At 36.5% G+C, this 27,131-nt stretch overlaps 6 protein-coding genes across 10 annotated transcripts in view; 2 read left to right on the forward strand and 4 right to left on the reverse strand.

Moving 5' to 3' along the window:
- The window catches only part of RapGAP1 (Rap GTPase activating protein 1), a 119,259-nt gene extending 114,572 nt beyond the window's left edge, over window positions 1-4,687 (reverse strand). For 2 of the 3 annotated variants that reach the window (XM_089858745.1, XM_089858723.1), the window contains exons 1-2: window positions 3,488-3,719; window positions 3,318-3,417 (exon numbers count right to left, since the gene is read on the reverse strand). The gene's annotated coding sequence lies outside the window, so the exon portion shown is untranslated. Of the gene's footprint in view, window positions 1-3,317; window positions 3,418-3,487; window positions 3,720-4,557 lie in introns of those variants that run through there. The other variant, XM_089858730.1, reaches the window with a different exon arrangement.
- A 368-nt stretch (window positions 4,688-5,055) lies between these two features.
- LOC149710078 (uncharacterized) lies at window positions 5,056-10,033 on the reverse strand. 2 transcript variants are annotated; one of them, XM_089858964.1, is made up of 8 exons: window positions 8,648-10,033; window positions 7,468-7,770; window positions 7,315-7,385; window positions 6,664-6,772; window positions 6,458-6,585; window positions 5,638-5,861; window positions 5,397-5,562; window positions 5,056-5,284 (listed from the first exon to the last, which is right to left on the reverse strand). In XM_089858964.1, exons 1-8 carry the CDS (start codon window positions 8,698-8,700, stop codon window positions 5,172-5,174), a joined length of 1,167 nt encoding a protein of 388 aa, XP_089715090.1. In that variant the 5' UTR covers window positions 8,701-10,033; the 3' UTR covers window positions 5,056-5,171. The 2 variants fall into 2 exon arrangements, with proteins under 2 accessions (XP_089715090.1, XP_089715097.1); XM_089858971.1 differs by lacking the exon at window positions 8,648-10,033 and adding an exon at window positions 8,298-8,597.
- Window positions 10,034-13,330: 3,297 nt separating this feature from the next.
- On the reverse strand, window positions 13,331-14,148 carry LOC149710079 (MICOS complex subunit Mic10-like). The gene is made up of 4 exons (XM_089855998.1): window positions 13,959-14,148; window positions 13,817-13,864; window positions 13,614-13,723; window positions 13,331-13,535 (listed from the first exon to the last, which is right to left on the reverse strand). Exons 1-4 carry the CDS (start codon window positions 14,029-14,031, stop codon window positions 13,497-13,499), a joined length of 270 nt encoding a protein of 89 aa, XP_089712124.1. The 5' UTR covers window positions 14,032-14,148; the 3' UTR covers window positions 13,331-13,496.
- Window positions 14,149-14,976: 828 nt separating this feature from the next.
- Window positions 14,977-16,211, forward strand: shrb (charged multivesicular body protein shrub). Its single transcript, XM_089859278.1, has 2 exons — window positions 14,977-15,018; window positions 15,120-16,211. Exon 2 carries the CDS (start codon window positions 15,263-15,265, stop codon window positions 15,923-15,925), a length of 663 nt encoding a protein of 220 aa, XP_089715404.1. The 5' UTR covers window positions 14,977-15,018; window positions 15,120-15,262; the 3' UTR covers window positions 15,926-16,211.
- A 136-nt stretch (window positions 16,212-16,347) lies between these two features.
- LOC149710081 (dnaJ homolog subfamily C member 28) lies at window positions 16,348-19,240 on the forward strand. The gene is made up of 5 exons (XM_089859233.1): window positions 16,348-16,609; window positions 17,401-17,628; window positions 17,701-17,921; window positions 18,224-18,368; window positions 18,432-19,240. Exons 1-5 carry the CDS (start codon window positions 16,475-16,477, stop codon window positions 18,834-18,836), a joined length of 1,134 nt encoding a protein of 377 aa, XP_089715359.1. The 5' UTR covers window positions 16,348-16,474; the 3' UTR covers window positions 18,837-19,240.
- Window positions 19,205-25,566, reverse strand: Gart (trifunctional purine biosynthetic protein adenosine-3 Gart). Of its 2 annotated transcripts, none has more exons than XM_089858994.1 (11): window positions 25,307-25,566; window positions 25,005-25,167; window positions 24,669-24,939; window positions 24,220-24,526; window positions 23,730-23,903; window positions 23,268-23,674; window positions 22,314-22,729; window positions 21,805-22,257; window positions 20,990-21,145; window positions 20,153-20,643; window positions 19,205-19,569 (listed from the first exon to the last, which is right to left on the reverse strand). In XM_089858994.1, the coding sequence occupies exons 2-11, from the start codon at window positions 25,147-25,149 to the stop codon at window positions 19,384-19,386; spliced, it is 3,006 nt and encodes a 1,001-aa protein (XP_089715120.1). In that variant the 5' UTR covers window positions 25,150-25,167; window positions 25,307-25,566; the 3' UTR covers window positions 19,205-19,383. The 2 variants fall into 2 exon arrangements, with proteins under 2 accessions (XP_089715120.1, XP_089715124.1); XM_089858998.1 differs by having other exon boundaries at window positions 25,271-25,566.
- Window positions 25,567-27,131: the final 1,565 nt, after the last annotated feature.

Below are 27,131 nucleotides of genomic sequence, written 5' to 3' on the forward strand. Positions count from 1 at the left end.
ATACATAAAGGTTTAACCCCGGAGATGTGTTTTGGTTATATTGATTTGTAATATTATAAAACCCAAAAAAGATAGCCCAAAATTAGTCCCAAATGAATGAATGTACTGCCAACTTTTATTGCCAGTAAATAATCAAGGTCGGCTCTTAATTTTCAGATTAAAATTCCTCAAACTTCCTCAAGTATTTTCTAAGGATTTTTTCCCCCATTTTCTCCAAACCATTTTGGCCAATTTTAATAAATTCCCTGACTTTTCCATGATATCCCTAACCTTTCCATGATTTCCCTAACCAATGGCAATTCCTTAAACCAAGACAAGCATCCTGGCTCTAATGGCTCAATTTTAACTGCCAAGCAAACTTCAGAGAAAGTTATTCTTTCTTTAAACATTTTTTTTGAAATATAAAAAAAAGAAAACTCAATTTTCGTTTTTCATAAAAAGTAGCTGTTCTCTTTTGTAGTTTTTTACTGGAGCCCTTTTCAATTTCCAAAGAGACCCAAATGAAAAAGAGTTCAACTATTCGAATTCATTTCTATATCTGAAGAGCGAGAGAGAGCGCGAAAAAGAAGTGGAATTTAACCGAAAAAAAAAAACATCCTTTTGCTGTTGAATAAAAAGATTTGAGTTCCTCCTAGACTAGTAGGAACTAAAAGCTACCGCGTTTTTGCCTTTCATATCAAAACCCACTCTTTTTTATATAAGCCACCATTAAGAGGGATTTTTTTATTCTATGACGCAATCATATATAAAAATTGTTAATAACCTGACGTCACTGACAATAATATATATTTTCTAATTTTATTTTAGGGATTAGAGTGCGTGGTTCACGAATGTTAAAGTCATTTAGTTAGGGCAGGAATACATAGAGCTTATAGGAATGATTCGGGCCCCGTATCTTTAATGTTAATTTCTATGCGGGTTTTGTGGGCCGGGCTTGAGTACTGGGTGAAAGACATTTGTGTGAGGACGATTGGGTGTTCAATAATTGGGAGAGTTAAATATTGGATGTCCGAAAACTGGGAGAATTTAAAATTAGGTGGCAATGAAATAGACAGAGGGTCAATAGGGTGAGTAGAAATTGTTTTCTCCGAAACTTAATGTTTTAGACCCAATTTTCTTTGACTCTTTTCACTCGCACTAACCCAAAGAACATCCCCCTTAATTTATGGCAGACTTATCAGAAACACCCTGTACATAAAAAACTTCATTCTAAATGCCAGTCGTAACTTCGAACTACAACAAAATTTATTCGATCCAACCAAAGTTGGCGTTGAAAACATTATTTCAAAAATATAAAATAATAAAATAAAAACTGTAATAATGATTTGTATAAAGCTATTACAGAAAAATAAAATTATTCTAACAAGAATTTTAAATATCTGCAATTGATGTTTAAATTCAAAGGCCGAAATAAATTTATAAAATTAAAAAAATATATATATATAGATATATTAAAAGCTTTGTTACATTCTACGTACCCTTTATATTTCACGAATTTCGAAAATAATTTTAAAGCTATAAAAAAAACAAAAAAAAACTATATTGGTTTGAATAAAAAATAAAATTTTGATTTCCAAGTAGCTCCGTTAGGATCTGCCCTACGGCTATTGTTTACGAATTTCAAACCGTATGTATTTATCTACCCGCTTGATAAAAAGAGGTATTTACAGTTAACTACAACCCCGAAGGCATTTAAATGCATTTTAAAATGTAAAAAGAAAAAAAAAAGAAATTTCAAATTCGTCTCGTCCAGTCCCACTTTTAACAGAAACGAAAAAAACCACCAGAGCTGTCTTTACGAAATCTCAGCTTTACGAAACAATGGTCAATCATAATTTTTACGGTATAAGCTGCTATATAAGACCTTATTTGGTTATATTATTTGAGCATACTCAACAACGGGAAGGGAAATTTAAGATTAAATTTCCCAAGATAATGTTTATTTCAAAACAAACTTTTTGACATAGTTTATATCTCTAGTTATATCATACTTTTGTTATTAAAAGTAACGTATGAAATATAAGTATGTATATGCCTAAGTTTCGTTAAAATTTGGGGAAGACCGATAAGCATCATATTTGGTTTTCTTGCTGAACCCTTTACAACGATATTTCAAAGTTCAAGATGACTTATTTAAAAAAAAAAAATCCGGCAAAAACGTTTAAAAGCGTTGGAAACTTATGCTGTATTTCACTAAGAAATTTAAACATCCCTGAAATTCCTCTGGACAACAATTTATTTCCCTGTTATTTAAGTCAACAATCTCTTCCAAGGTTTTCCAGGTTAGTAGGAACCTTTGAATGTCTTCATTATTTTCCCATAGAATTTAGGACTTTCATATACTACCAGGGATAGATTTAATTTTAGAAGTAGGAATGGCGAACAGAGTAATCTGGGCGCGCCTCAAAGTCCCGGACCCCTTCCACGGGACGGGAGGGGGGGGTATGAAAGAAGAGGAGGGTCATAGCGACAGAGGTAAAAAGGAATTACGTATTTTTCGCCGTCCCCGCCAGCAACGTCATAAAACGTAGTTCAAGTGAGCCAATAAGGTAATTTAAACTTTTCGTTACGTGTTGGACGGAGGGGGGCTCTATACTGGGCAATGAGTCGGACTGAAGTAAATACTAGCCGTTCTCCATTCCTACTTCTAAAATTAAATCTATCCCTGATACTACTTAAGGCTATTACAGTACGTCGTCTGCTAATAAATACAATTTTCAAGCTTTCGTACTTATGTAACGTGGTCCGAAAAATATTCTCTAATTGATTTTAGGCTTACTTATTGAATATTATGTTACCTATGATATTATAAAAGAGAATTTAGACTTAAAGGGGTCATGCCCTTAAATTATAAATTACGGTTATGGAAGATTCAAAGTCTGATACCTATTTAAATTGTTTACAAAAACGAACCTAACCAAACCACCCACTAAATTTCACGTAAATCTACAATACGAACAATATTCCAAAATTAGACAAGCGCGAGTTCAGTAGTTCAACTTCAGCGATGTTAATTATAAATTATAATTGTGTGTCAACGCAATCAAGCTTTTAAACCCAATCGCAATTGACGTCAACATATCGAAACTATCGATGTCAATTATTTTCTAGGAATTTAAGTAGGACATATTTAAAATTACTAAAAAAAATACCGCCATTTTTCCATATAAATTCTGTCACTTTCAACAAAACCGTATTTTTTCATAGAATAATATGACAAGAAAAATCCTTGTCTTTCAATTTAAACCCATCAAAAAATAAAAATAGTCCATGGATTTTGGGAAAAACCGAAAGAAACCATAAAAAGAAAGTCTTACCTCTAAACTTCAAGACCGGAAGAGCATTTTACTTGATGGAATTGTAGAAGAATGTTGATATGAAAAAGACGCTGATGTTTGATTTTTATTCGGTTTGTACCTAAAGAAACACACAAAAACAATCGAACAATAAGTGATTTACCAAGTTTGTTCCTTCTTTTCAAGCTTACCATAAACAAACTGTCGTTTTTAGCTAAATTTAGGCTTAAAATGGCAATAAAACTGCTGTCATTCAACACAGGGTCACCCTTACCAAAACGGGGTTGAAGGAAATACGCGCCTTGTTTTTTTTTTAGGTCTAAACACCGTAAAAACAATCTAGAAGCAACTTTCACGAGCAGCAAGCACGAGCTTTGTTTCAGCAGCGCGCGCTAGTCGGTTGTCATCTATTCGAGCGGGGAAAAAAAGCGCGCGACACGTAGCGTACACAAACTCCGACAATCAACCGCGTGCTCGGTTGCTATGGTAACCGGGGTAAAGGACGAATCCATAGCGCTCGCGGAAAAAGGCGGGAGAAAACATTTTTAAGGCGTGCGCGCGCTCTGTTGTAGTATGGGGATTCATTTTTGGTGGGAAATAAAAATGAGAGTAAAGAGCGGGTCGGGGGTGTAGGAGGGTTAGGGTTAATATAAAAATTAAGCTTGTTGGACCAAGCAAGGGAGGGAGGGAGGGGGGCTGGAAATAAGGGAAAAGAGAAATGACTGCGAAATGTTTTTGGTGGGAAATGTAACTCGACACTGAGGATTTCCAACAAGCCGTGACACCCATTTTTAACTTCCCCCCCCCTTCGCACAAAGCTAGGAAGTTTGCAAAACCATTTAAAGTTGTTTCTAATTCTTCTAATTGTTGCTTAAAATAAACAGAAATACTTGGGGAACTTCATGCATTAATGAATGCATTAACATAACTTACTGACAAGATGAACAAAAGATACGAGCCAACAGTGATATAAATTAGAACAGCTAGCTCGCCACTAGCGTGGACTAATCGAGCTTAAATTATAAATGTCACGCGTTACCAGATCAATTACATTCAATTCCCTTCCTTGGAAAATAAAGCCTAATTGAGCTACGTCACGTCTTACACAACATTTCCGTTAAAAGCTAATTGCTACATCGTAAGATGTTAAAACTTTAGACAAATTAAAACAACACGACTCTAAATTTGGTAACAATATCGTTGATTAAAACGTATTACACTATTTACGAAATATAATTAGGATTAAAATGGATTAACTTACCATATATTAATTGATACATTCATTTGCATTACGCGACCACGACCCAAAAACAAACTACACAGGTTCATGTCATTTTCGACAGTGACCTCGCGCCAAAAGGGGGGAAAGGCAGACGTTACGCGGAATTTTTCGTCTACTAAAGAATCACGTGACAAATATCGACCAATGAGAGACTGCGTGATTCGAACGGCGGGAGATCCGTAAAAAAGCCGGGAGATGACGTAATTCAGCAGGATACAAAGGTTCTTCTACACGCGAACGCGATTTAAAAATGGAAACTCGTCATGAAGAGTGTTTTCCTCCCATAAAAACCATAAAAATAAAGATAATGTTTGTCTATTTTCCCCCTTGCATTATAAAAAGCGTTATTTCCCGTTGTTTGAGAGGTTTTACTCGCCCAAGATCGTGATGAAACTTTATCACGAATGCAAACATAGGCTTTTTTGCCAATGAAAAAGGCCTATTATTATAGAAAATAACTAAAAACCATATTTTTTATCGCTCATAATTTTATTTCAGTAAAATAAACCTTTAATATCTAATTTTCGTCTAAATTATGGAAACATATAGGACTAGTGGCGCCATCTAGCGGCCATTATTTTCGTCAATTATTTTTAATTCCAGGAAAGCTCAACGGTACGACCTTCTTTGGCCGCTTTTTCGCAGGCGGATGCGATTTTACTAACGGCTAAAACATCTTGACCAGTGACAATTGGTTTTCGTTTACCTAAAGTTTAATTAATCATACTTAATTTAACTCTAAATGAGTTGATTTATTAAGCCTATTTTTAAGGTTATGTTTAAACTAATAAAGAATAAAGAACACGTCCGTGGCTTACCTTTGACCTCTTCTAAGAATTGCGCAAAGGCAAAATTATAGGAATCAGTGTAACGACTAGTAAAAGAGTAGCAAATTGGGTTTCTGATGGTACCAACTTCGTTGTGTAATTCGACAGTAGTTGGTCTAATGTCGCCGGAAGTCAACATGCCTTTATGACCAAAAACCTATGATAAAATCCCCATAATAAAATTAATCCAATTAAGCTTTCCCCTTCAACAACCTTCAAAAACACTGCATACCTCTAAACGTTGGTCGTAACCGTAATTAGATGACCTACTAACATCGATAACCCCCAAAGCCCCAGATGGAAACTTCATGTTAATGGCCACGGTATCAAAATCGCCAATTTCAGCTATCTTAGGGTCAAAACTGTGACCCACGGAAGAAACGCTGGTTGGATATTCACCAATTACATAACATATCAGATCAATGTCATGAACGATGCAGTCATGGTAAATTCCTCCTGAAATCGGACATAGTCCATCGTTAGTGGAATAAATCGCGATTTCGTCGCTTACACGGCATCATAAGCCAATAAAATTCTACCAGGGATAGATTTAATTTTAGAAGTAGGAATGGAGAACAGAGTAAGGTGGGCGCGCGTCAAAGTCCTGGACCCCCTTCCACGGGACGGGGGGGGGGGTATGAAAGAAGAGGCGGGTCATAGCGACAGAGGTAAAAAGGAACTACGTATTTTTCGCCGTCCCCGTCAGCAACGTCATCAAAACGTAGTTTAAGTGAGCCAATAAGATAATTCAAGCTTTTCGTTACGTGTTGGAGGGAGGGGCTCTATACTGGGCTATGAGTCGGACTTAAGTAAATACTAACCGTTCTCCATTCCTACTTCTAAAATTAAATCTAGCCCTGATTCTATATAAAGTTATGGTTTAAAGGAAGATTGCGATGCAGGCTCTTTGTTTGTTTCGCATGAACAATGAAAATAGGGTAGGCCCTTTCGGCAGACCAGGGATAGATAGACTTTTTAAGCCCTGGGCAGAGCCATAATATACATTATAGTGGTATGATGATAAGAGGGTCAAGGTCAAAATATAAAAGTACCTGAGGATGCCAAATATTCATAGGCAGGTTTTGGAGAATCCCGGGCGCATGACTTCAATACTTGAACAGTGCCAATTTCCCCATTATCAACCCTTTGTTTAATTTCACCAAAAGTAGGATCAAAACGTCTAAAATGTGAAAATTAAAGACGTTATAGTTTAGAAGAACTTTCCATTAAAAATTACGACCAAACAACGCTTACGCACCGATTAAAAGAGCAGAAAAGTGTTTTCCCCGTGTTTTTTGCTAGTTGGTAGCAGTCTTTGATTCCTTCGTAACGATAAGAGAGCGGTTTTTCACAGAAAACAGCTTTACCTGCGAAATAGACGAATTCAAGATGTTTTACATTCCATAGATCGCACAGACAACTGAGCTGGGAGGCAATTCAGAGATAACGTTATCAGTTCACGTCACTACGGGCTGTTCTCTTTCGCATTGCCTTCCAACTCATTTGATTCTAGATGATGGTGTACCAAGAGTCGAAAAGAACGAATTTATCATGAAAGTTCGTCCAGGATCATAAGTTGATAAGATATGTTCCATGATAAGTTTGTCACTGGTTACTGAGGGCTTGTCAGGAAGTGACGTAGGTCATAGATTCAGGTAAAGCGACACCTGGTAAGGCGCTGTCAAAGGTTTAGTACAGACTAAATAGGAAGATGGAAGTCCTGCAAAATTAACCACCGAGTGTAGGAGTTCAATTCTCGCTTGTCGTTCTCGAACTAGCTCGAGCTGTAAGTCTCTAGCATTACGAAGTATATAGGTAGCTTCATACTTATGGAACATATCTTATAAACTTATGACAGGATTAGCGCAAACGTTTGTATGAATCCTGATAGTCTAAATTAGGTGCGTACCTGCTTTCAAAGCGTTGACGGCTATCTCTTCGTGGGCTTGGGTTGGAGTGCAAACTACCACTATATCAACGCTGAAATCATAAATGTTCAGTTATTCATCGTGCTACTAAAAGAATATCTTTGCTCTTTGGTAAAAACTACGGAATCACGTACTTGGGATCATTATACACTTGGTCAGATTTATCAGGTGTCAACATCTTGGCTTTGACGTTGTACTTGAAGGAAACGTAATTCAACCTAGCTTGGTCGTATTCGACAACGTAGAGAATTTCGATGTCCAAGGTGTTTTTTAAGTTCAAGAAATGAATCATTCCAATACGGCCCAACCCAAACAAGGCCACTCCGAATGGTTTCTTTTCGTAATTAGCGCCGTTGATTGGATAGCTTAATCCGGAGTCGTTACGATGGTACTTATCATCCTCCAACATTTTGCGACCCTTCGTATCAGCGCTGACGCTGTAGTAGGGAATTAGCGTTATACTGGGGATTATTGGACAGAGTTCGAATTTGTTTACGAAGAAAATATGGGTCAACCATAATGTCAACGTGAGTGGAGGAAGGACAACATTTACTTTTGTATTTAGGTCTACCAATAACGGTATAATTTGACACGCGTAAGCTATGCCTACTTATTGGAACGTTAGAAGCAAATAACTAGGCATAGGGCCTACAGTTATAGCATAATCCAACATTGGGTCACAGAGTAGAATTGAACTTATTACTACGATCCCGTAGCCAGGGTCGTCGAGAGAGGGGCGCAATACGGTCAGTTTTCCTGGGGCCCGCACATTTTTGGGCACCCGGGCCACCTGTAAGGGTGTCTTGATGGGGGCCCGCAAACTCTCTTGATGGCCCTGCCAATAGCAAAAGCTCTGTACATAACTGCTTTAAATACCCTCAAAAAATGCAGCACGAACTTCGTCTTTAAATTTTAAAAGTCTAAAATATGAATAGTAAAAGTTAAAACGAAACTTTTACACTACCTTTATAAAACATTAAAAATATCAAAATCAATATCTTAATAATTATCGTATTAATTATACTGCTGTTATTGGTTAATTTAGAGCTAAAATGGGCACCCTATAACTACCAAGTTAATCTCGGTAAACTGACATAAAATTTCTAGAATATTTCTCATTTTTATACGCCATTTGACCCAGGGCTTCTTTTCTGGTAACTTCTATTCTCAACTTTGAAAACCGCGATTTGATATACACTTCGACAAGTTCAAAGTTCAAAAGAGTTTGGCGTAAAATTTCCATCTTTTCTTCAAGAAGCCAAACAATTTTGATTAGTGGGGAATAAAAAACCAATATGGTACTCTTCATCTCACCTCAAATGCTTAAAATCTTTGGCCGAAGCATCGTCTATTATATTGACGCTCATTTTAAATTAAAGTAATTAACCTTAAAAAAACTAAGCAGAATGAAAAACCGCGTTCGGTTACGTCGAAATCTTCCGCAAAAGTGAAATATCTAATTTTCTCATGTTCGGAATTATAACTTGTAATTTTAGAAACGGCTGTGATAATCTCACTGATGGTTCAATCGGAGTTTGCAAAGCGTCCGAAACGCGTAGCTACTGTGTTGGTGAAGGAATGTATACAGCTACTAGGAATCATTGTGTATCCAAAATCTCCTCAACTTATTTAGGCGGATTTTGTGCTGAGAGAATGATTATGTATGGCGAATTTTACCTAGCGAATAACGTATCTCGCTGCCTGCTGCACCTTGGGCAAGCGCCTGACTTGGTAACCAATGATATCACAGTTAGAAAGACGTCAGAATTATGAGGCGTGACGTATAGTACTCAAGCCCGGCCCACAAACCCCGCATGTGATAGGATATGGTTCACAATGATTCCGATTCGTTTTATCTATTCCTGGTTAGGCTAATATATCTTATGATAGACTAATCCAGTGCCCGAGAACCGAATATTCGCCTTACAGCGAGCAGATAGAAACAAGACAACACTAAAGATGTGGACTGGTGGACCCACAACTAAGAATTCTAAGGCATTCGGCACCAGACACTCGGGGCTCTCCGAATACCTTACGCCAAAAATTCGCAATCTTGTGTTGCAAGCTGGGATTGATTAAGATGTCTCATAATCGCGTCGTGTCTAATCGTGAAACATTCGCGTCGGCGCATTTAAATTTTTTTTTTTTCGATTCCCATCTTTAGTTGTTTACTTAAACGATAATTTTTCCGATTGGTGATTGACGATTGACGTGTTATACATTTTTTCCCAAGACTGAGTGATAGTTTAAAATCGAAGGCCAATATGTTATTGAAAAACTTTGACGGCTATCGAACTGTTGATAATGTTTTAGAGGTTAAAATATAGACATATTTCTTAATAAAGGTTAACTCTGAACTAATAAGTCTATTTCAAACGTTTCTTCGTAATTTATTGAAATAAATTAATTGAAATAAATAATTTTAAATTTCTTCATTAAAATACGCCTTATTTTGCCCCTTAAAGACAACCAGACAACAAAATCAAAATGATTGCGATATACAGGCCTAGGCCTAATTAAAGAGATAGTTCGGAATAGATCTTTTCTTTTTCCATTTTAATCGAAAGAGCTTATAAAATAATGAATATTAGCAATTGGGTCCATGTTTCTATTTACAATATTAAAGAAGATACGAGTGCAATTAAGTTTCCGTAATGGATGGCACTACGCGTTAGGCTTCTCCGCGAAACTCTGAGATGAATCCGTCCAATAGGGATACTCCCATGCAGTGCTTCGCGGGAAAGCCTAACTCCTAGTATCCATTACGGGTCAACTTAATTGCAATCGTATCTTCTTTAATATTGTAGATAGAAAAATAATTCCAATTGATATATTGCATTATTTTATACGCTCTTTCAATTAAAAAAGATAAAATACCCCATAGTATGATTAGTATCCCTTTTAAAAGAGAAACGCCATAAAAAGTCATGCAAGAAATTATATAATTTTTCTGTAAAATAAGCTATACTCCTCGACAGATTTTTTTGCAGATTTTTATGTTAGTTTTAAGAAATAACGGTTGTTTCAAATGAAATAAATATTTTACACATGATTTTTCCCAGATGAATTATGTAATTTTGTAGAAACTTACCATTGAGAGGCCCTTCCCCTTAAATTTAAACCCTGGGGTTACTCTTCAATAGAGTAATTTCAATTTTGAGGGGGAGTGAACTGTGTATCCACAGCATTGGGGGCAACTTTATAATAGAGAATACTTTTTACCCCCAGAAAGGGGGATATCACCAAGGTAAGAGATAGAGGGTTATTTATGACCTATATTGCTATATATGGGGAAATAAATCACAATATTTATGAATGTACAGTAAATTTCACTTTCAGGTGTGGTAAAGACATTTTTTTACTACATAACATAAACAAACTGGCCAAATTGTTCACTGCTTCCTCTTATTGAACTAATTAACCATTTTAATCTTTCTACATGTGTATTTATTTTCTAATTAATTACTTACCTATTAGTCCCTTGAAAATCCATATCTTAATGAATAGTTAACAGTGAAAATAGACTTGATTTAGGCCTATATTAAAATTTTTAAAATAATATATTCAAGCAGCCAAGATGTTGCCTGAGCTATGTTTGTGGAATAAATGAAATGTTGAGTAATTTAATCTACCTATACATTTATACATTTATGTTTATAGGAAAAATATGCCTCTACATTAAAACCACCTGACATTTGCATTTTGTTTCATCACATCAATATAAAATGGGGAATTGTCTTAAATTTCAGTTTGAAATTTCCCCAAAAGGTCCAAAACCCTTTAAAAATTTCCCAAAAGGTCCAAAACCCTTTAAAAATTTCCCAAAAGGTCCAAAACCCTTTAAAAATTTCCCAAAAGGTCCAAAACCCTTTAAAAATTTCCCAAAAGGTCCAAAACCCTTTAAAAATTTCCCAAAAGGTCCAAAACCCTATAAGAATTTCCCAAAAGGTCCAAAACCCTTTAAAAATTTCCCAAAAGGTCCAAAAACCTTTAAAAATTTCCCAAAAGGTCCAAAAACCTTTAAAAATTTCCCAAACGGTCCAAAAACCTTTAAAAATTTCCCAAAAGGTCCAAAACCCTTTAAAAATTTCCCAAAAGGTCCAAAACCCTTTAAAAATTTCCCAAAAGGTCCAAAACCCTTTAAAAATTTCCCAAAAGGTCCAAAACCCTTTAAAATAATTTCCCAAAAGGTCCAAAACCCTTTAAAATAATTTCCCAAAAGGTCCAAAAACCTTTAAAAATTTCCCAAAAGGTCCAAAAACCTTTAAAAATTTCCCAAACGGTCCAAAAACCTTTAAAAATTTCCCAAAAGGTCCAAAACCCTTTAAAAATTTCCCAAAAGGTCCAAAACCCTTTAAAAATTTCCCAAAAGGTCCAAAACCCTTTAAAAATTTCCCAAAAGGTCCAAAAACCTTTAAAAATTTCCCAAAAGGTCCAAAAACCTTTAAAAATTTCCCAAAAGGTCCAAAAACCTTTAAAAATTTCCCAAAAGGTCCAAAAACCTTTAAAAATTTCCCAAAAGGTCCAAAACCCTTTAAAAATTTCCCAAAAGGTCCAAAACCCTTTAAAAATTTCCCAAAAGGTCCAAAAACCTTTAAAAATTTCCCAAAAGGTCCAAAAACCTTTAAAAATTTCCCAAAAGGTCCAAAACCCTTTAAAAATTTCCCAAAAGGTCCAAAACCCTATAAGAATTTCCCAAAAGGTCCAAAACCCTTTAAAAATTTCCCAAAAGGTCCAAAAACCTTTAAAAATTTCCCAAAAGGTCCAAAAACCTTTAAAAATTTCCCAAACGGTCCAAAAACCTTTAAAAATTTCCCAAAAGGTCCAAAACCCTTTAAAAATTTCCCAAAAGGTCCAAAACCCTTTAAAAATTTCCCAAAAGGTCCAAAACCCTTTAAAAATTTCCCAAAAGGTCCAAAACCCTTTAAAATAATTTCCCAAAAGGTCCAAAACCCTTTAAAATAATTTCCCAAAAGGTCCAAAAACCTTTAAAAATTTCCCAAAAGGTCCAAAAACCTTTAAAAATTTCCCAAACGGTCCAAAAACCTTTAAAAATTTCCCAAAAGGTCCAAAACCCTTTAAAAATTTCCCAAAAGGTCCAAAACCCTTTAAAAATTTCCCAAAAGGTCCAAAACCCTTTAAAAATTTCCCAAAAGGTCCAAAAACCTTTAAAAATTTCCCAAAAGGTCCAAAAACCTTTAAAAATTTCCCAAAAGGTCCAAAAACCTTTAAAAATTTCCCAAAAGGTCCAAAAACCTTTAAAAATTTCCCAAAAGGTCCAAAACCCTTTAAAAATTTCCCAAAAGGTCCAAAACCCTTTAAAAATTTCCCAAAAGGTCCAAAAACCTTTAAAAATTTCCCAAAAGGTCCAAAACCCTTTAAAAATTTCCCAAAAGGTCCAAAACCCTTTAAAAATTTCCCAAAAGGTCCAAAACCCTTTAAAAATTTCCCAAAAGGTCCAAAACCCTTTAAAAATTTCCCAAAAGGTCCAAAAACCTTTAAAAATTTCCCAAAAGGTCCAAAAACCTTTAAAAATTTCCCAAAAGGTCCAAAAACCTTTAAAAATTTCCCAAAAGGTCCAAAAACCTTTAAAAATTTCCCAAAAGGTCCAAAACCCTTTAAAAATTTCCCAAAAGGTCCAAAACCCTTTAAAAATTTCCCAAAAGGTCCAAAAACCTTTAAAAATTTCCCAAAAGGTCCAAAAACCCTTTAAAAATTTCCCAAAAGGTCCAAAACCTTTAAAAAATTTCCCAAAAGGTCCAAAACCTTTAAAAAATTTCCCAAAAGGTCCAAAAACCTTTAAAAAATTTCCCAAAAGGTCCAAAAACCTTTAAAAAATTTCCCAAAAGGTCCAAAAACCTTTAAAAAATTTCCCAAAAGGTCCAAAAACCTTTAAAAATTTTCCCAAAAGGTCCAAAAACCTTTAAAAATTTTCTCAAAAGGTCCAAAAACCTTTAAAAATGTATTTGACACAATATGCTTTCTTAATTGTAACTATTTTCCATATTTAAATAAAATTTATACTTTTAATGAATTTTGTTTGTTTGTTTGTTTGTTTCATGATGATCTATACAAATAACAATTTTTATTGATATTTATTTAATTTTTTTTTACGAACTAAAGCCTTAAGATTTTACAATTAAATAGCAGATGGGGATAGGGATTATTGTGTCTGTGTTTTGGTACTAGCAACTTCCTTTTTCTGCGGAGAAAAAGTAACCAAATAAGTGTTATCAATGTTTCAAACACTGATGTATTAAACACTTGGGTGCAATAATACCTTTAAAGCATACACCCTGCTGTAATAAGGCGTATTGAAATCGTGTTGACAGTTTGCTATTCCCATTCCTAATCCTGTTCCCAGTCCAAAGGTTACAGGCCATGACCTTCCTGATTACCAATTTATACAAAACATTACTAATTTTAAGTTATATCCAATTTGGGAGACAGTTTTAAACATTTTAAGATTGAGAAAACCCTTACTTTTGAATAATACGAGTGAAAATATTAAACCAACGCCAACTCCCGATCCTAAGGAATTAATTTTAATTAATTAGGATCAAAATTCAAAATTTGCTCCTAAGCCTTGGTTTCGTTACTAATAAAACGTAAATTCTAGACTTGCCCATTTTAACCAGGGAATCTGCTAAGCATCGGTCCCATTTTTCGCCAATTTCGTCTTCAGATCTCGTACCCATTTTTAAGAAAATGATTATATTTGACTAATTAACGATGTTTTAGCTTAATCAACAGTCTGCGGATCGACTTTGAGACCGGTTTCACTTCACCTGCGAGTCATATTACACAGACAAATCAAAGTCTGAAGCAAAATGGATTAGTAACTTTATTTTATATGGGCGCGTTAAAATACTTAATGACTTTTTCCCCCTCTTAATAAAGTTATAGTTTTCTGCCTATTTTCCAAAGGAAGAAGAATACTGGAGTAACTGAACTTGTTTTATGAATAAAAATAATTTTTTTCAATAAGAACTCTTTGAGTTTCTACTTTCTAGGGGTAGTAGGTTGTTCAGTCCATTACCATCTACCCTTTTCGATAGTCAGTAAAGTGAGTAAACTATTACGTCAATATCAGACAACTTCCGGTCACGATATTTTTTTTTTTTTTTGTAATCGGGGCCCGCAGGGATGCCATATTGGGCTGGAAAGCCGCCAATTGGGCTTCTTCTAAAAAATATTGGCTGGAAATAAACGGGTTGGCTGTTGGCTGGAAATTGGGCTTGTCGGGGTTTTTCTTTGGCTTTCTGTGCTTAAAATACCGCCAATGGGAGAAAATCATTAAAATGCCCAAAAAACTGACAAATGGTACTGTCAAACCATTTGTGTTGCCTAAAAATTCGTAAATTTATGGTTAAAAAAAGTGGTTTCATTTTGTTTTGGGTTTTTAAAAGGTGTCATTATGTAATATGCATTGAAATTTCTAAAAGAAAAACAAATTCCAAATTTTCACGATAAATTTTTGGCTTGTTTTTGGACTGGATTGTTAAGATCTTAGGCAGTTTTTGGGCTTCTTTTCGAAGTATAGATTGGCGGTTTTTGGGCTTGTTTCCAATTTGGTTTTGGCGGGTTGAAGGTTTTCAATCTGGCAAGTGGCATCCCTGAGCGGGAGTTCATATCGTATGACGTCAGTACTCAGTTACTCGGCGGAATACGAGATATTTTGAGAGGTAATTATTAGTTCTAAACGTATTTTAAATTATATTTTAATGAATTAACTGTTAATAAACGACACACTATTAATTAATCCCATATTTATAAATCTTTGCAGAGTTTTTACAAGTTTGTTTTTAACCCTTGGTCACGTCTGGTAGTCAAAAATACTGAAGCCAAGCCTTTTGTTTTGAGTCTTTTGACTAAAGAATTAGAAAACACCCAAATTTTGTTTTTTTTTATTATTACCTTCAAAGTAAGATGGCTTTCCTAGCGAAAATATTTGGTTCCGGCAAAAAAGGAGAAGCGGCCCCAACTCCAGCCGAAGCAATTCAAAGGTTACGCGAAGTTGAAGAAATGTTAATGAAGAAACAAGAGTACCTTGAGAAGAAAACGGAGCAAGAAATGGTCACTGTCAGAGCCCACGGAAAGAAAAATAAACGAGTGGCGTTACAAGCTTTAAAAAGAAAGAAGAGATACGAAAAACAGTTAGCTCAAATTGACGGAACTTTGACAACGATAGAGTTCCAAAGAGAAGCCCTTGAAAACGCTAACACGAATACGGAAGTTTTGAAAATAATGGGATACGCTGCGAAAGCTCTTAAAAACGCCCATGAAGATATGGATATTGATAAAGTTCACGATCTCATGGATGAAGTCCAGGAACAACAAGAAATAGCCAATGAAATATCGGAAGCCATCTCTAATCCAGTTGGATTTGGAAATGACGTTGATGAAGATGAACTACTAAAAGAATTAGAAGAATTAGAACAAGAGGAATTAGATGAAAAATTACTAGATGTAGAAGGACCATCAACTGATAAACTACCATCACCTCCTTCAGCGGAACCCGCTCGTCCAGCAAAAGCTAAAGTTGTCGAAGAAGATGATGATATGAAAGCTTTAGCCGCTTGGGCTTCATAAATGCAAAAAAAAAAAAATTAACAAAAATAATTGGTGATGAAAGCTGGTTGGTTGAAAAAAAAGTTGCGATGTTACAGAGCTAATTTTGTGACTTTTTGTAAATAATAGTAATTCTAAAATAAATAAATAAAGTGATTTTCAATTTTACAAAAATAAAAATATGTATAATCTGCAAATAAAAACAAAAAAATACCCAAATGAATTAAAAAAAAAAAAAAAAAACACAAAACGCCTTTCTTCTGGTTTTTGAGATTGTTTAAAATAAATAAAATTATGCTAATGTAAATCTTGTGTCGTTTCTTAACTTATTAATTAAAATTAAAAATTTCCAACAAAAACTTATTCTAAAATCGGAACTCAAGGTACTAATACTACTACTACTACTACTACTACTACACAGATAGGGTAATGGCAGCCCTCTGCCTTCGACTGTATTAAGCTCTTATGGGGAAATAACATGGGGTGCCATTAGTCTATTAGGCATGGCATGGAGTCTGACGGACTGATTGAGATACTTCGAGATATTATTTTGATTATCAAATAATCATCATGACTAGAGTATTATTTTCATCTCAGATTTCTTTTAAAATATGTGGGAAACAAAATTCCTTGACTTCCCTAATTGGAATGTTCCAGTCTCGTTCAATAATAACTAATAAAAACGATACCGATCGTAAATTGAAGGTAAACAACCTAAGCCTTGTCATAAGCATGGATAAATAATACGTTATACGCGTAAGGAAATTTGTTTTCACGCTACAGGATAGGCAACTCCCTATTTTTCGACGGAATCTTATTCTTAAGCATTACAAACGGGTTTCAAGTCATACTGTGTTCCAGCTTAAGTTGTCAGCAAGCGCATAGTAAGGTCTCTATGTAACGTAGCTTTGCGCGTGCTGACAAGAGACAAAAGAAATCCTGAAAATTAGCATGCCTATTTCTTTCGTACCTTGTCAGCACCCACAAAGCTACGTTACATAGCGACCTAGCTTTGAGCGCGCTGACAACCGAAGCTGGAATAGAGTATACAGAGTAATTTCGGTAGAGAAGGGTTCAAGAGAGTGAACTGTGTATCCCCTGAGTTGGGGAAACGTAGTATCAGAGAATAGGGAGCTAACAACTGGCTTGGGGGAAGACATAGTCTGACGTCACGCAGCCCCTCTCTGGTTGGCATTTTTACGCGTAGAATACCGTTTCCAACCGTCAGTGGGGATGAAACTCCAGTAAGAGATAGAAGGGCGTGACGTTTCAGAGTCAGAACTGTTAGCTCCCTATACTATTTGCTCCGGAAGGGGGATATCACTAAGGTATGAGATAGAGGGTTGTGACGTTGCCATATATAGGAAATAAATTACTCTATAAGCTGCCGTCGGAGATAGGGAGTTGCCTATCCTATAGCGTAAAAAATTTCCTCACGCGCGTTCTTTATCCATCCGATAAGTTTATAACGTTCACAGAATTCGTAATTACTAAAGGAATCCAGAAAAATCTTAGGAGTCAATGAGGAATCAACTCTACAAGATGTCAAAGACGCCTTCATTAACCTTGCCAAAAAATATCACCCTGATAGCCAATTACCAACTGCCGATCCGGAAAAATTCTCTCAAATTGAATCCGCGTTTAGGACGCTTAAAGAATCATTTGACGGTTCGCGGGATATCTCCGAAATGTCTCATATATTAGAGAAAGATTACGGAATTAAAGTAATTTCGCTGTCCTCAAGAATTAATTAATTAAATTAAATTAAATTATAATATATAATAATAAATCTACAGCATACAGTTCCTCAACATCGCCGGTATTTAAACTTAGAAGGGGTTGGCTTCGGAACACCGAGTCAACGCGAAAAGCAACATAATCGATACAAAGTCTCAAAAGCAGTCGATAATATCTACGATTATCGGGTTAAAAAGGAAGAAAACCCTAAAAAAGGTCGTGAAACTGCTATTTTTAAACGAGACGCGGCTATGGCCAGGGAATATACTGGTAAAACCAGGTTGAAACATTAAAATTATCGCAGAGTATCAATTAGCCTTATTCCTAATCAGCGCCACCTACCCATAGCGGCGACTTTGAGAACTACTGTAATCGGCAAGCCAATCAGAAGTCGCTAAAATCTGGTGACGTCATTGACGGGCACTCTCGGGGTCTTACCAAAAATGACGTCACCAGATTTTAGCGACATCTGGTTGGCTTGCCGATTACAGTGGTTCTGAAAGTCGCCGCTATGGGTAGGTGGCGCTGATCAGGAATATGGCTAATTTGGAGCGGTTAAATTGATTACAAACATCCCGATAGACAAGCTATCGAGAGATTAGTGGAAGATTTAATTCTGGAATCCATGAAAAAGGGAGAATTTGAAAATTTATCGGGAATGGGAAAACCACTCAAATACAAAATGGAAAATCCTTATGTTGACTTCACAACTCAGAAAATGAACGAAGTACCTAATTGATCATTTTTGAGTTTAAATTAGTTTTAACTAATTTCTTGTAATTAACTCTAGATTATGATAAACAACGGATTTATTCCCGAATGGATTTTATTGGAGAAAGACCTGAAATGGGAGAAGGAAAATTTAAGGAAAGAGTTGGAAGAAATTCGAGCTAATTTCAAAGTTGCGCCTTTGAACGCCTTCGAAATGATGGAATGGCAGACGGAGGTTGAAAAACTGCGCGAAACGACGATTAAATTAAATAAAAAGATTGATAAATTCAATATGATTGTGCCGATATTGAATAAGCAGCAACTCCATTTTCAATTAGCGAAGGAGGCTCAAAAAGCGTTGGAAAAAGAACCAATTAAGATAATTAAAACGGTAGAAAACGATCAGGAAACGAAACCTAACGCGCATCAAAACGACAATAGCAATAGTAGTCTGTTAGATATGTTATGGAAAATTGTGCCTTAATGCTCCTCAAGATGGCGGCGCTTTTTTGTCGCCTATTCGATAGTACCGATACTATAACTTGCGAAGATGTAAGCAGACGACGGATAGGCGGCGCTTTTTTTGTCGCCTATTCGATAGTACCGATACTATAACTTGCGAAGATGTAAGCAGACGACGGATAGGCGGCGCTTTTTTTGTCGCCTATTCGATAGTACCGATACTATAACTTAATTGCGAAGATGTAAGCAGACGACGGATAGGCGGCGCTTTTTTTGTCGCCTATTCGATAGTACCGATACTATAACTTAATTGCGAAGATGTAAGCAGACGACGGATAACCGCCGCCATCTTGGGCTAAAACTGTCTTAGAGAATAAAACTGTATAGAAATTATGAAAAATTATAGTAAAAACTTTATAAACAAAACTAATTAGTAATTACCATTCAATTATAAAAAAAAATACCTTGTAAATTCAATAGTTTTGCTTTCTTATATTTTTTTGCGTGTAACATAATTGTACTTAAGGATCTTTAGGACTATAATTTGTATGTAATTGGCGACTCTCATTTTACTGTACATGTTCTACTTTCCCATTATCATTAAGACGTATCTTCCCACTCGCTAACAGTTCTAACGACTCCGGGTAAATTTTATGCTCCAATAATTTAACCCTTTCAGAGAGAGTATCTTCGGTATCATTATGGTAAACAGGCGCCGCTTCTTGAAGAATTATGGCGCCGGTATCGACATCAGGCTGAAATAAAGACGAGTATACAAATAAATGGTGACCATACTTACGCTTAAAGGGAGGGTGAAGTAGAAAATCAAGTGATTTTTTTATCGATTCTTCTACTAATTATAAGACCAGTCTGCATATAGTGAAACATTCAGGAAATACAGTCTCCGAATGATTTTAAAATTCAAATTAGGTTCAGATTTTAATTAAGGATAAATTTAAAGAAGGTCCTCCGACCAATCGCGTAACGCCCTGCCTTTTTATTAACAAAATTCTCGTGGCACGCTCGATGTCTCGCGCCACGATTATCACGTCGCGCGTGAATTTTATCAAATCTCGTGATAAATTTCATTCAACGCGGAACGTGCCACGAGAATTTTGTTAATAAAAAGGCAGGGCGTTACGCGATTGGTCGGAGGTCCTTATTTAAAATTATCCTTAATTAAAATCTGAACCTAATTTGAAATAATTTTAAAATCATTCGGAATCTGTATTTCCTGAATGTTTCACTATATGCAGACTGGTCTTATAATTAGTAGAAGAATCGATAAAAAATCACTTGATTTTCTACTTCACCCTCCCTTTAAAGAAGTTGACATACTTCGACAAAATGTACGGTACATCCTGTAAATTTAACTCCAGCTTCTAAGGCTTGTCGGTGAGCGTGAATTCCTCGGAATGACGGTAAGAGCGATGGGTGAATATTAAGCAACGCCCCGCGCCATAACTGAACAAATTCGGTTGAAACTATTCTCATGAAACCGGCTAGACACACAATCTCAACTCCAGCCGCTTTCAAGGCTTTATGAACCTCCATATCAAACTCCACCCTCGACTTGTACTTCTTGTGACTTATGACTAAAGTAGGAATACGGGCTTTCTCGGCTCGCGCTAATCCAGCCGCACTTGGAATGTTGGAAATGACTAAAACGATTTCAGCTGCGCTATTTTTTGTCGGATCTTGAGTATGATCAATCAGGGCTTGCATGTTGGTTCCGGAACCAGATAATAAGACGCCAACCTTTTTACGTGGTCTATTCGCGACTGGTTTCTCGGCGACTTTGAAGTTTGTTACGGTGACTAAATTCTCGCCTTGGAATTAACATAATTCGTGAATAATGTACGGAATCGAAGGTTAAAGGGACTGTAAAGAAGGCATCGGCGGGTGGGTAAAAATTATTTGAAATACGTCAGAGGCACGTGACCAAGGAGAGGCGTGGTTCAAAGAAGCTTAGTTCGTTTTATTTCGAAAACCACCACTTCATGGAATTGGCGCTGCAATCTCGCGAAAAACAAGGACTAGATGTTAACTAGTTCCACTCCATGAGGAGTCTTCGTATCTTGGCATCACGTGATGTCTGTGACGTATTTCAAATAATTTTTACCCACCCGCCGTTGCCTTCTTTGCAGTCCCTTTAATAATTATGGTTTAAATTACCAGGAGATGCTTGAACAATTTCACCAACTATGGACGGATTCTCTCCCTTTTCGACTAACATTCTCATAACTTGTGGCGTGTCATTTTTTTGGACGATAAGAACCATTCCCAACCCGCAGTTAAAAGATCGTAACATTTCTTCTGATGAGACGTTTCCTGTTGATTGAATCAGTTATAAATTAACCTAAAATGGCGTTTACGATTATGTATCCTATGCTTAGTTTTTGGTACAATCTCTTTTAAAGGGAGGGTGAAGTAGAAAATCAAGTGATTTTTTATCGATTCTTCTTCTAATTATAAGACCAGTCTGCATAGTGAAACATTCAGGAAATACAGATTCCGAATGATTTTAAAATTCAAATTAGGTTCAGATTTTAAGGATAATTTTAAACAAGGACTTTCGACCAATCGCGTAACGCCCTGCCTTTTTGTTAACAAAATTCTCGTGGCATGTTCCGTGTTGAATGAAATTTATCGCGAGATTTGATAAAATTTGGCGCGCGACGTGACAATCGTGGCGCGAGACACGGAACATGCCACGAGAATTTTGTTAATAAAAAGCCACGGCGTTACGCGATTGGTCGGAGGTCCTTATTTAAAATTATCCTTAATTAAAATCGGAACCTAATTTGAAATAATTTTAAAATCATTCGGAGCTGGTATTTCCCGAATGTTTCACTATGCAGACTGGTCTTATAATTAGTAGAAGAATCGATAAAAATCACTTGATTTTCTTTTTCACCCTCCCTTTAAGAACTTTGTAAGCCTTCATGGGATGGCAGACATCTTGATGATGGTCTGAGCGAGTGACTTACCAGAATCGGCAATCCACTGAAATATTGGCGGCAATTTCCACGTTGTCGCGTCTAATTTGGCTCCAAAGCCTTTTGGTAAAACTCGCGGAATGTTATCAAGGATTCCTCCTCCAGTTATATGAGCGGCGGCTTTAACTAAACCCATTTGGAGAATGGATAGCATCGACTTGACGTAGATTTTTGTAGGAATTAGTAAAACTTCTCCTAAGGTTTTAGATGGATCAAAAGGTGCCTTGGAGTTGAAATCAAGTCCTTCAACAGCAGCTATTTTACGTAGAAGACTGAAACCGTTGCTGTGAACTCCCGAAGATGGTAGACCAATAAGATTATCCCCTATTTTAATGCTATTCATATTGGGAAGAACTTTATTTCGTTCTACGGCCCCGACAGCGAAGCCGGCCAAGTCGTACTCTCCTGGAGGGTACATTCCCGGCATTTCAGCAGTTTCTCCACCTAAAATTATAACTTTAGCGCTGAAATCGTTGACGAACGAGATGTCAATTGCTAACCAATTAGAGCTGAACCAGATTGTCTGCAACCTTCCGCAACTCCAGCTACAACGTCCCGACAAACGTCAACGTGTAGTTTTCCGCAACCGAAATAATCCAGAAAGAATAACGGTTCGGCTCCTTGTGTCAAAATATCATTGACGCACATTGCGACTAAATCAATTCCCACCGTATCGTGTTTATTGCAATGTTGAGCCACTTTTAATTTGGTTCCGACACCGTCAGTGCCGGAAACTAGTAAAGGATCTTCGTAACGACAAGCTTTCAAGTCAAATACCCCACCGAAACCTCCTAAGTCGCTGGCTAAACCAACTCGTTTCGTGCTGGCTGCTAGCGACTTTATTTTGCTAACCAAGAGTTCCCCCGCTTCAATATCAACTCCGCTGCTCTTGTAGGTTAAGAGATTTGAGCTAGCGCTAAGTTAAAATGATTTTAAGCCTCGACGAGATTAATTTTTAAATTGGCCTTATTCCTGATCAGCGCCACGGAGGCGAAGCGGCGACTTTTGGAACTATAATAATACGGTAGCCAATCAGAGGTGGCGCTGGAGTCGATGGACTCTGATGGAGGTCTGTTATTTTTTCTGTTTTGATTATTACCGCTTCAACTTCAATAGCCAAGGCTTAACAAGCGATATGGTTTCAAAAGTATTAAAAGTTGATTTTACCTTTCTTATTCTGTCTAATATTATGAAATAAGACTTTCGGAGTAAGTTTTCATTCGATTTTGGTATATTTGGAGATTATTCGGTTCATAATAATTAGTTAAAACATGTTTTTTGAAGTTTGAAGCGGTAATAATCAAAACAGAAAAAATAACAGATCTCCATCAGAGTCCATCGACTCCAGCGCCACCTCTGATTGGCTACCGTATTATTATAGTTCCAAAAGTCGCCGCTACGCCTCGGTGGCGCTGATCAGGAATAAGGCCAATTAATCCACTTTATTAATTTACCTGGCCAAATATCTCAAGGCTTTATGAGCAATATCTCGTCTAAAAAATGCCCCTTCAAACTTAATATTCTCTACTCCTTCCATGGCTTTCTCTAAAGCCGACTTCAAAGACTTCTCGAGACCAACTACAACCAAAACTCGGCCACCGGAAGTCACAATAGAATCTCCTTGTTTGGATGTACCAGCGTGGAAGACAACAGTTCCCTCAGACTCAGACTCAGAGTCACACGAATCTAGACCAGTGATAACCTTTCCTTTAGGGTACGCGTCAGGATAACCTCCGCTGACCATAACAACGTTGACGGCTTTAACTCCTTCTTTCCATGAAGGAATATGAGAACGTAAAGTTCCATTAGCGCACGCCAATAAGGTTTCATATAAGTCCGATTTGAGCAGTGGAAGAAGGGACTAAAATAATGGTTATTTAGTAACAGGTCAATTAACTTTAAGGTTAATTAATTACTTCAGTTTCTGGGTCACCAAATCGGCAATTAAACTCCAAAACTTTGGGTCCATCTTTTGTCAGCATTAAACCAGCGTATAAAACACCAACATAGTGTATTCCGTCCTTAATCATCCCATCTATTGTCTTTTGCATTATATCTCGCTCTATTTCTTTGTAATCTTTATCAGTTACCTAATAAATTACGTAATTACTAATTAGTAAAGATGATTAAAAGTTAATTTCCCATGGTGTACGCGTCATTATAAAAAAAAAATAGTGCTGCCATCAAGTGAGAAAAGTTGTCAACTACACGTACAAGGGGCGAAAGTTGTCAACTACACGTACAAGGGGCGACTAAAGGGCAGAGTCTTGCTTTAAAAACTTAATTTCCCGTGGTGTACGCGTCATTATAAAAACTAGTGCTGCCATCAAGTGAGAAAAGTTGTCTGCAACTACACAAGGGGGGCGACTAAAGGGCAGAGTCTTGCTTTAAAAACTGGATTATTACCAAAGGACAAGGACAATAAGCTCCCATTCCTCCTGTGTTAGGTCCTTTATCCCCATCCAAGGCTCGTTTATGATCTTGGGCTGGTGGCATCAATGATACGGTCTTCCCATCGGTAAATGCTAAGACCGATATCTCTTCTCCTTCTAATAATTCTTCGACAACGATCGTTTCTCCAGCTTCTCCGAATTTCTTATCCTTCAAAATCATTTCAGCAGCTTCGACAGCTTCTTTCTTATCGGCAGCAACTACAACTCCTTTACCAGCAGCTAAACCACTAGCTTTGACAACCAAAGCTTTAAAATCAGCGCTGTTTAAAGGTGTATTTTTAAATTAATACGGTTAATTTAACTATAAATAGACGCACGCTATAGACTAATGGCACCCCATGTTATTTCCCCATAGAGCTTAATACAGTCGAAGGCAGAGGGCTGCCATTACCCTATACTAACGTTTCTATGTAATTCTTGGCTTCGGTCGCATCTTGAAACGATTTCCATTTGGCTGTCGGTATTCCGTGTTTGTCCATGAAATCTTTGGAAAACTTTTTACTGGCTTCGATTTGGGCTCCATCTTTCCCTGGACCGAAACATTTAATCCCCTCAGCTTTTAAATCGTCAGCAAGACCATTGGCTAATGGATCTTCGGGTCCGACTAGGACGAGTTTGACACGATTTTCTTTGCAATATCGCGCCACCTCCTTATGATCTTTGATGTTTAAACCTTCGAACAACAAATTAAAATCACGTTCCAACTCAAAATGGCGCAGTTAATAACTTAATACGTACTTATATTAGTGGATTTCGGAGTTAAGTTGGTTCCAGCATTTCCAGGGGCAACTTTAATTTGCGATATTAAAGGAGATTGAGATAGTTTCCAAGTCAATGCATGCTCTCTTCCGCCACCTCCAATGATTAGAACGGTGTCACCCATGTTTTTCTTCACTTAATGCTAATTAAAATAAAAAAGAAACCTTGAATTAACTTAACAACTTAATTCGTTGTAAGTTTCGGTATATCGGAATTTGGGATTATAGTGACAAACAAAAAGTCACCCTATGGATATTATCTTATCATCAAAATTATCAAACCTCAAGGACTTCTTAAACTAAACTACGTCAGTATCTGGTGAGACCGAGACGTCTATGTATATTAGACTTGATAGATATTTTATTGCTTATGAAATGGGGCTCCCTAAGGGAATTTGAACAGCTTTTCAAGGTCAAGATTATTCTTTTATAGGTATTTTTCTATGGTAAGCTTTTCAGTTTAAGGACAGTTTTTGGTTTAAACTTTACTATAGACTAATGGCACCCCGTGTTATTTCCCCTAAGAGCTTAATACAGTCGAAGGTAGAGGGCTGCCATTACTCTATTAAACCAAGGATTTCGACTTGCAAGCAACAGGTGGTTCGTTTTGGAAAACCCATTGCATAGATTAATAATAAGAACACTAGAGTGTCAATAAGAAAAATTGGTTCAGATACGTAAAACACTATTTCGTCTCCCGTCATATTTCTCTACTTCATTTAGGCGCGCGTTTCAATGTCCTCAACTCTCGGTACCAAAACATTTTCCCATTAGGTTATTTAAAAATTAAAATTAAGTGAAATAAAATTAAGTTAGAAAGCAATATTTAAACTTTATTATATAACTCAATTTCACAAATTTAATTACTCGATTGAACGGCATTTAAATCCAAAAGTCTTAATTTTATCCAAGAAATTCTCGAATTCGGAAACTTCCTCCTCATTGTCGCTGAATTTACCAAGTTTCCAAATTGTAATGGCTTCGTTTTGGAAGAAATTGACCACTAGGTTGGTCCATCTACATTCGGCAAAGACTTTTTTGGATTCGGACAATAGCTCGCTTCGCACATTTTCCCAGGCATTATTTAGTACCCTGACCAGTCCAACGACGTAGGTTTCGTTGTCCATCTCGGCCATGGCTTGTTTGCAACGTTCATACACCCATATGGCTACTGTAAAGTTGTTCGTCATAGCCCTGTTCCTTTCCATCTTGTGTGTGAATACGTTCCAGTACATTTTCAAATTCATTTTCAAAGAATCGTTCACCAAAGTCAGGTTACCATTATAAGAAGGTGTGCTAATGGTAGTGAAGTTTTCTTGAAATTTCGACGTGAATTCAAGACTAGTAACGTTTAAAACGGTCATAATGGCGAGCTCAGTGGTACCTTCTTTCGATATGTTCTTAAAAACCTCCGTACTTGAAGGTTCAGTTACATTTTTAGCCAAATTTGGGCCGAACACCATGACAAAGATAATCAGAGAAAAATTCATGTCTATTTTGAATTAACAAAACCTTCGTTACGCGCCTGTCTTGAAGTTCTACTGACTTCTGAAGTTGCCAATCGTGGTTTATACGCTTTTATTGTGTAATATATTGATTTATTATAGTTTCACTGTATCAATATTTCAGATACAACTCAAAAATATTGAAATATCATAGCTTTTGACAGATCTTTTCAAACTTAAAAAAATATCTTTTCACACTTAAAAACCGATATTAAACATAGTGAACAAATAATGTTGACTTTATAATAGTCTACCTGACAGTTTGATTGATTTTGTGAGAGTTGTTACTACGATTTAACAAATAGTGTGTATTTACTTAAGAAAAATATGGTTCTAATCAATGTACTTTACTTCCATAACACTAAAGTAAAATCTCCCGCCAAAAAACCTTGAACTACATCGATTAAAAACGTTTGTTCTTTTGAAACAGTTGGTTAGATGGCGAGAGTAGTCTTGGACCAATCTCAGACTTTTACAAGGGGTGACAACGGGTTAATATATGGGACTTCTAAGTCCCTTTCTAGGTCGCAACAGGTCGCAAACTAACAACTAAAACTCAGAGAGCACACACCAACTGGAAAAAAATATATACGAAGTCTATA

The sequence above is a fragment of the Phalangium opilio genome, unplaced genomic scaffold (assembly GCF_054372755.1).
Source record: "Phalangium opilio isolate 3A_F unplaced genomic scaffold, DU_Popi_V2 ptg000011l_1, whole genome shotgun sequence".
NCBI lineage: Eukaryota > Metazoa > Arthropoda > Arachnida > Opiliones > Phalangiidae > Phalangium > Phalangium opilio.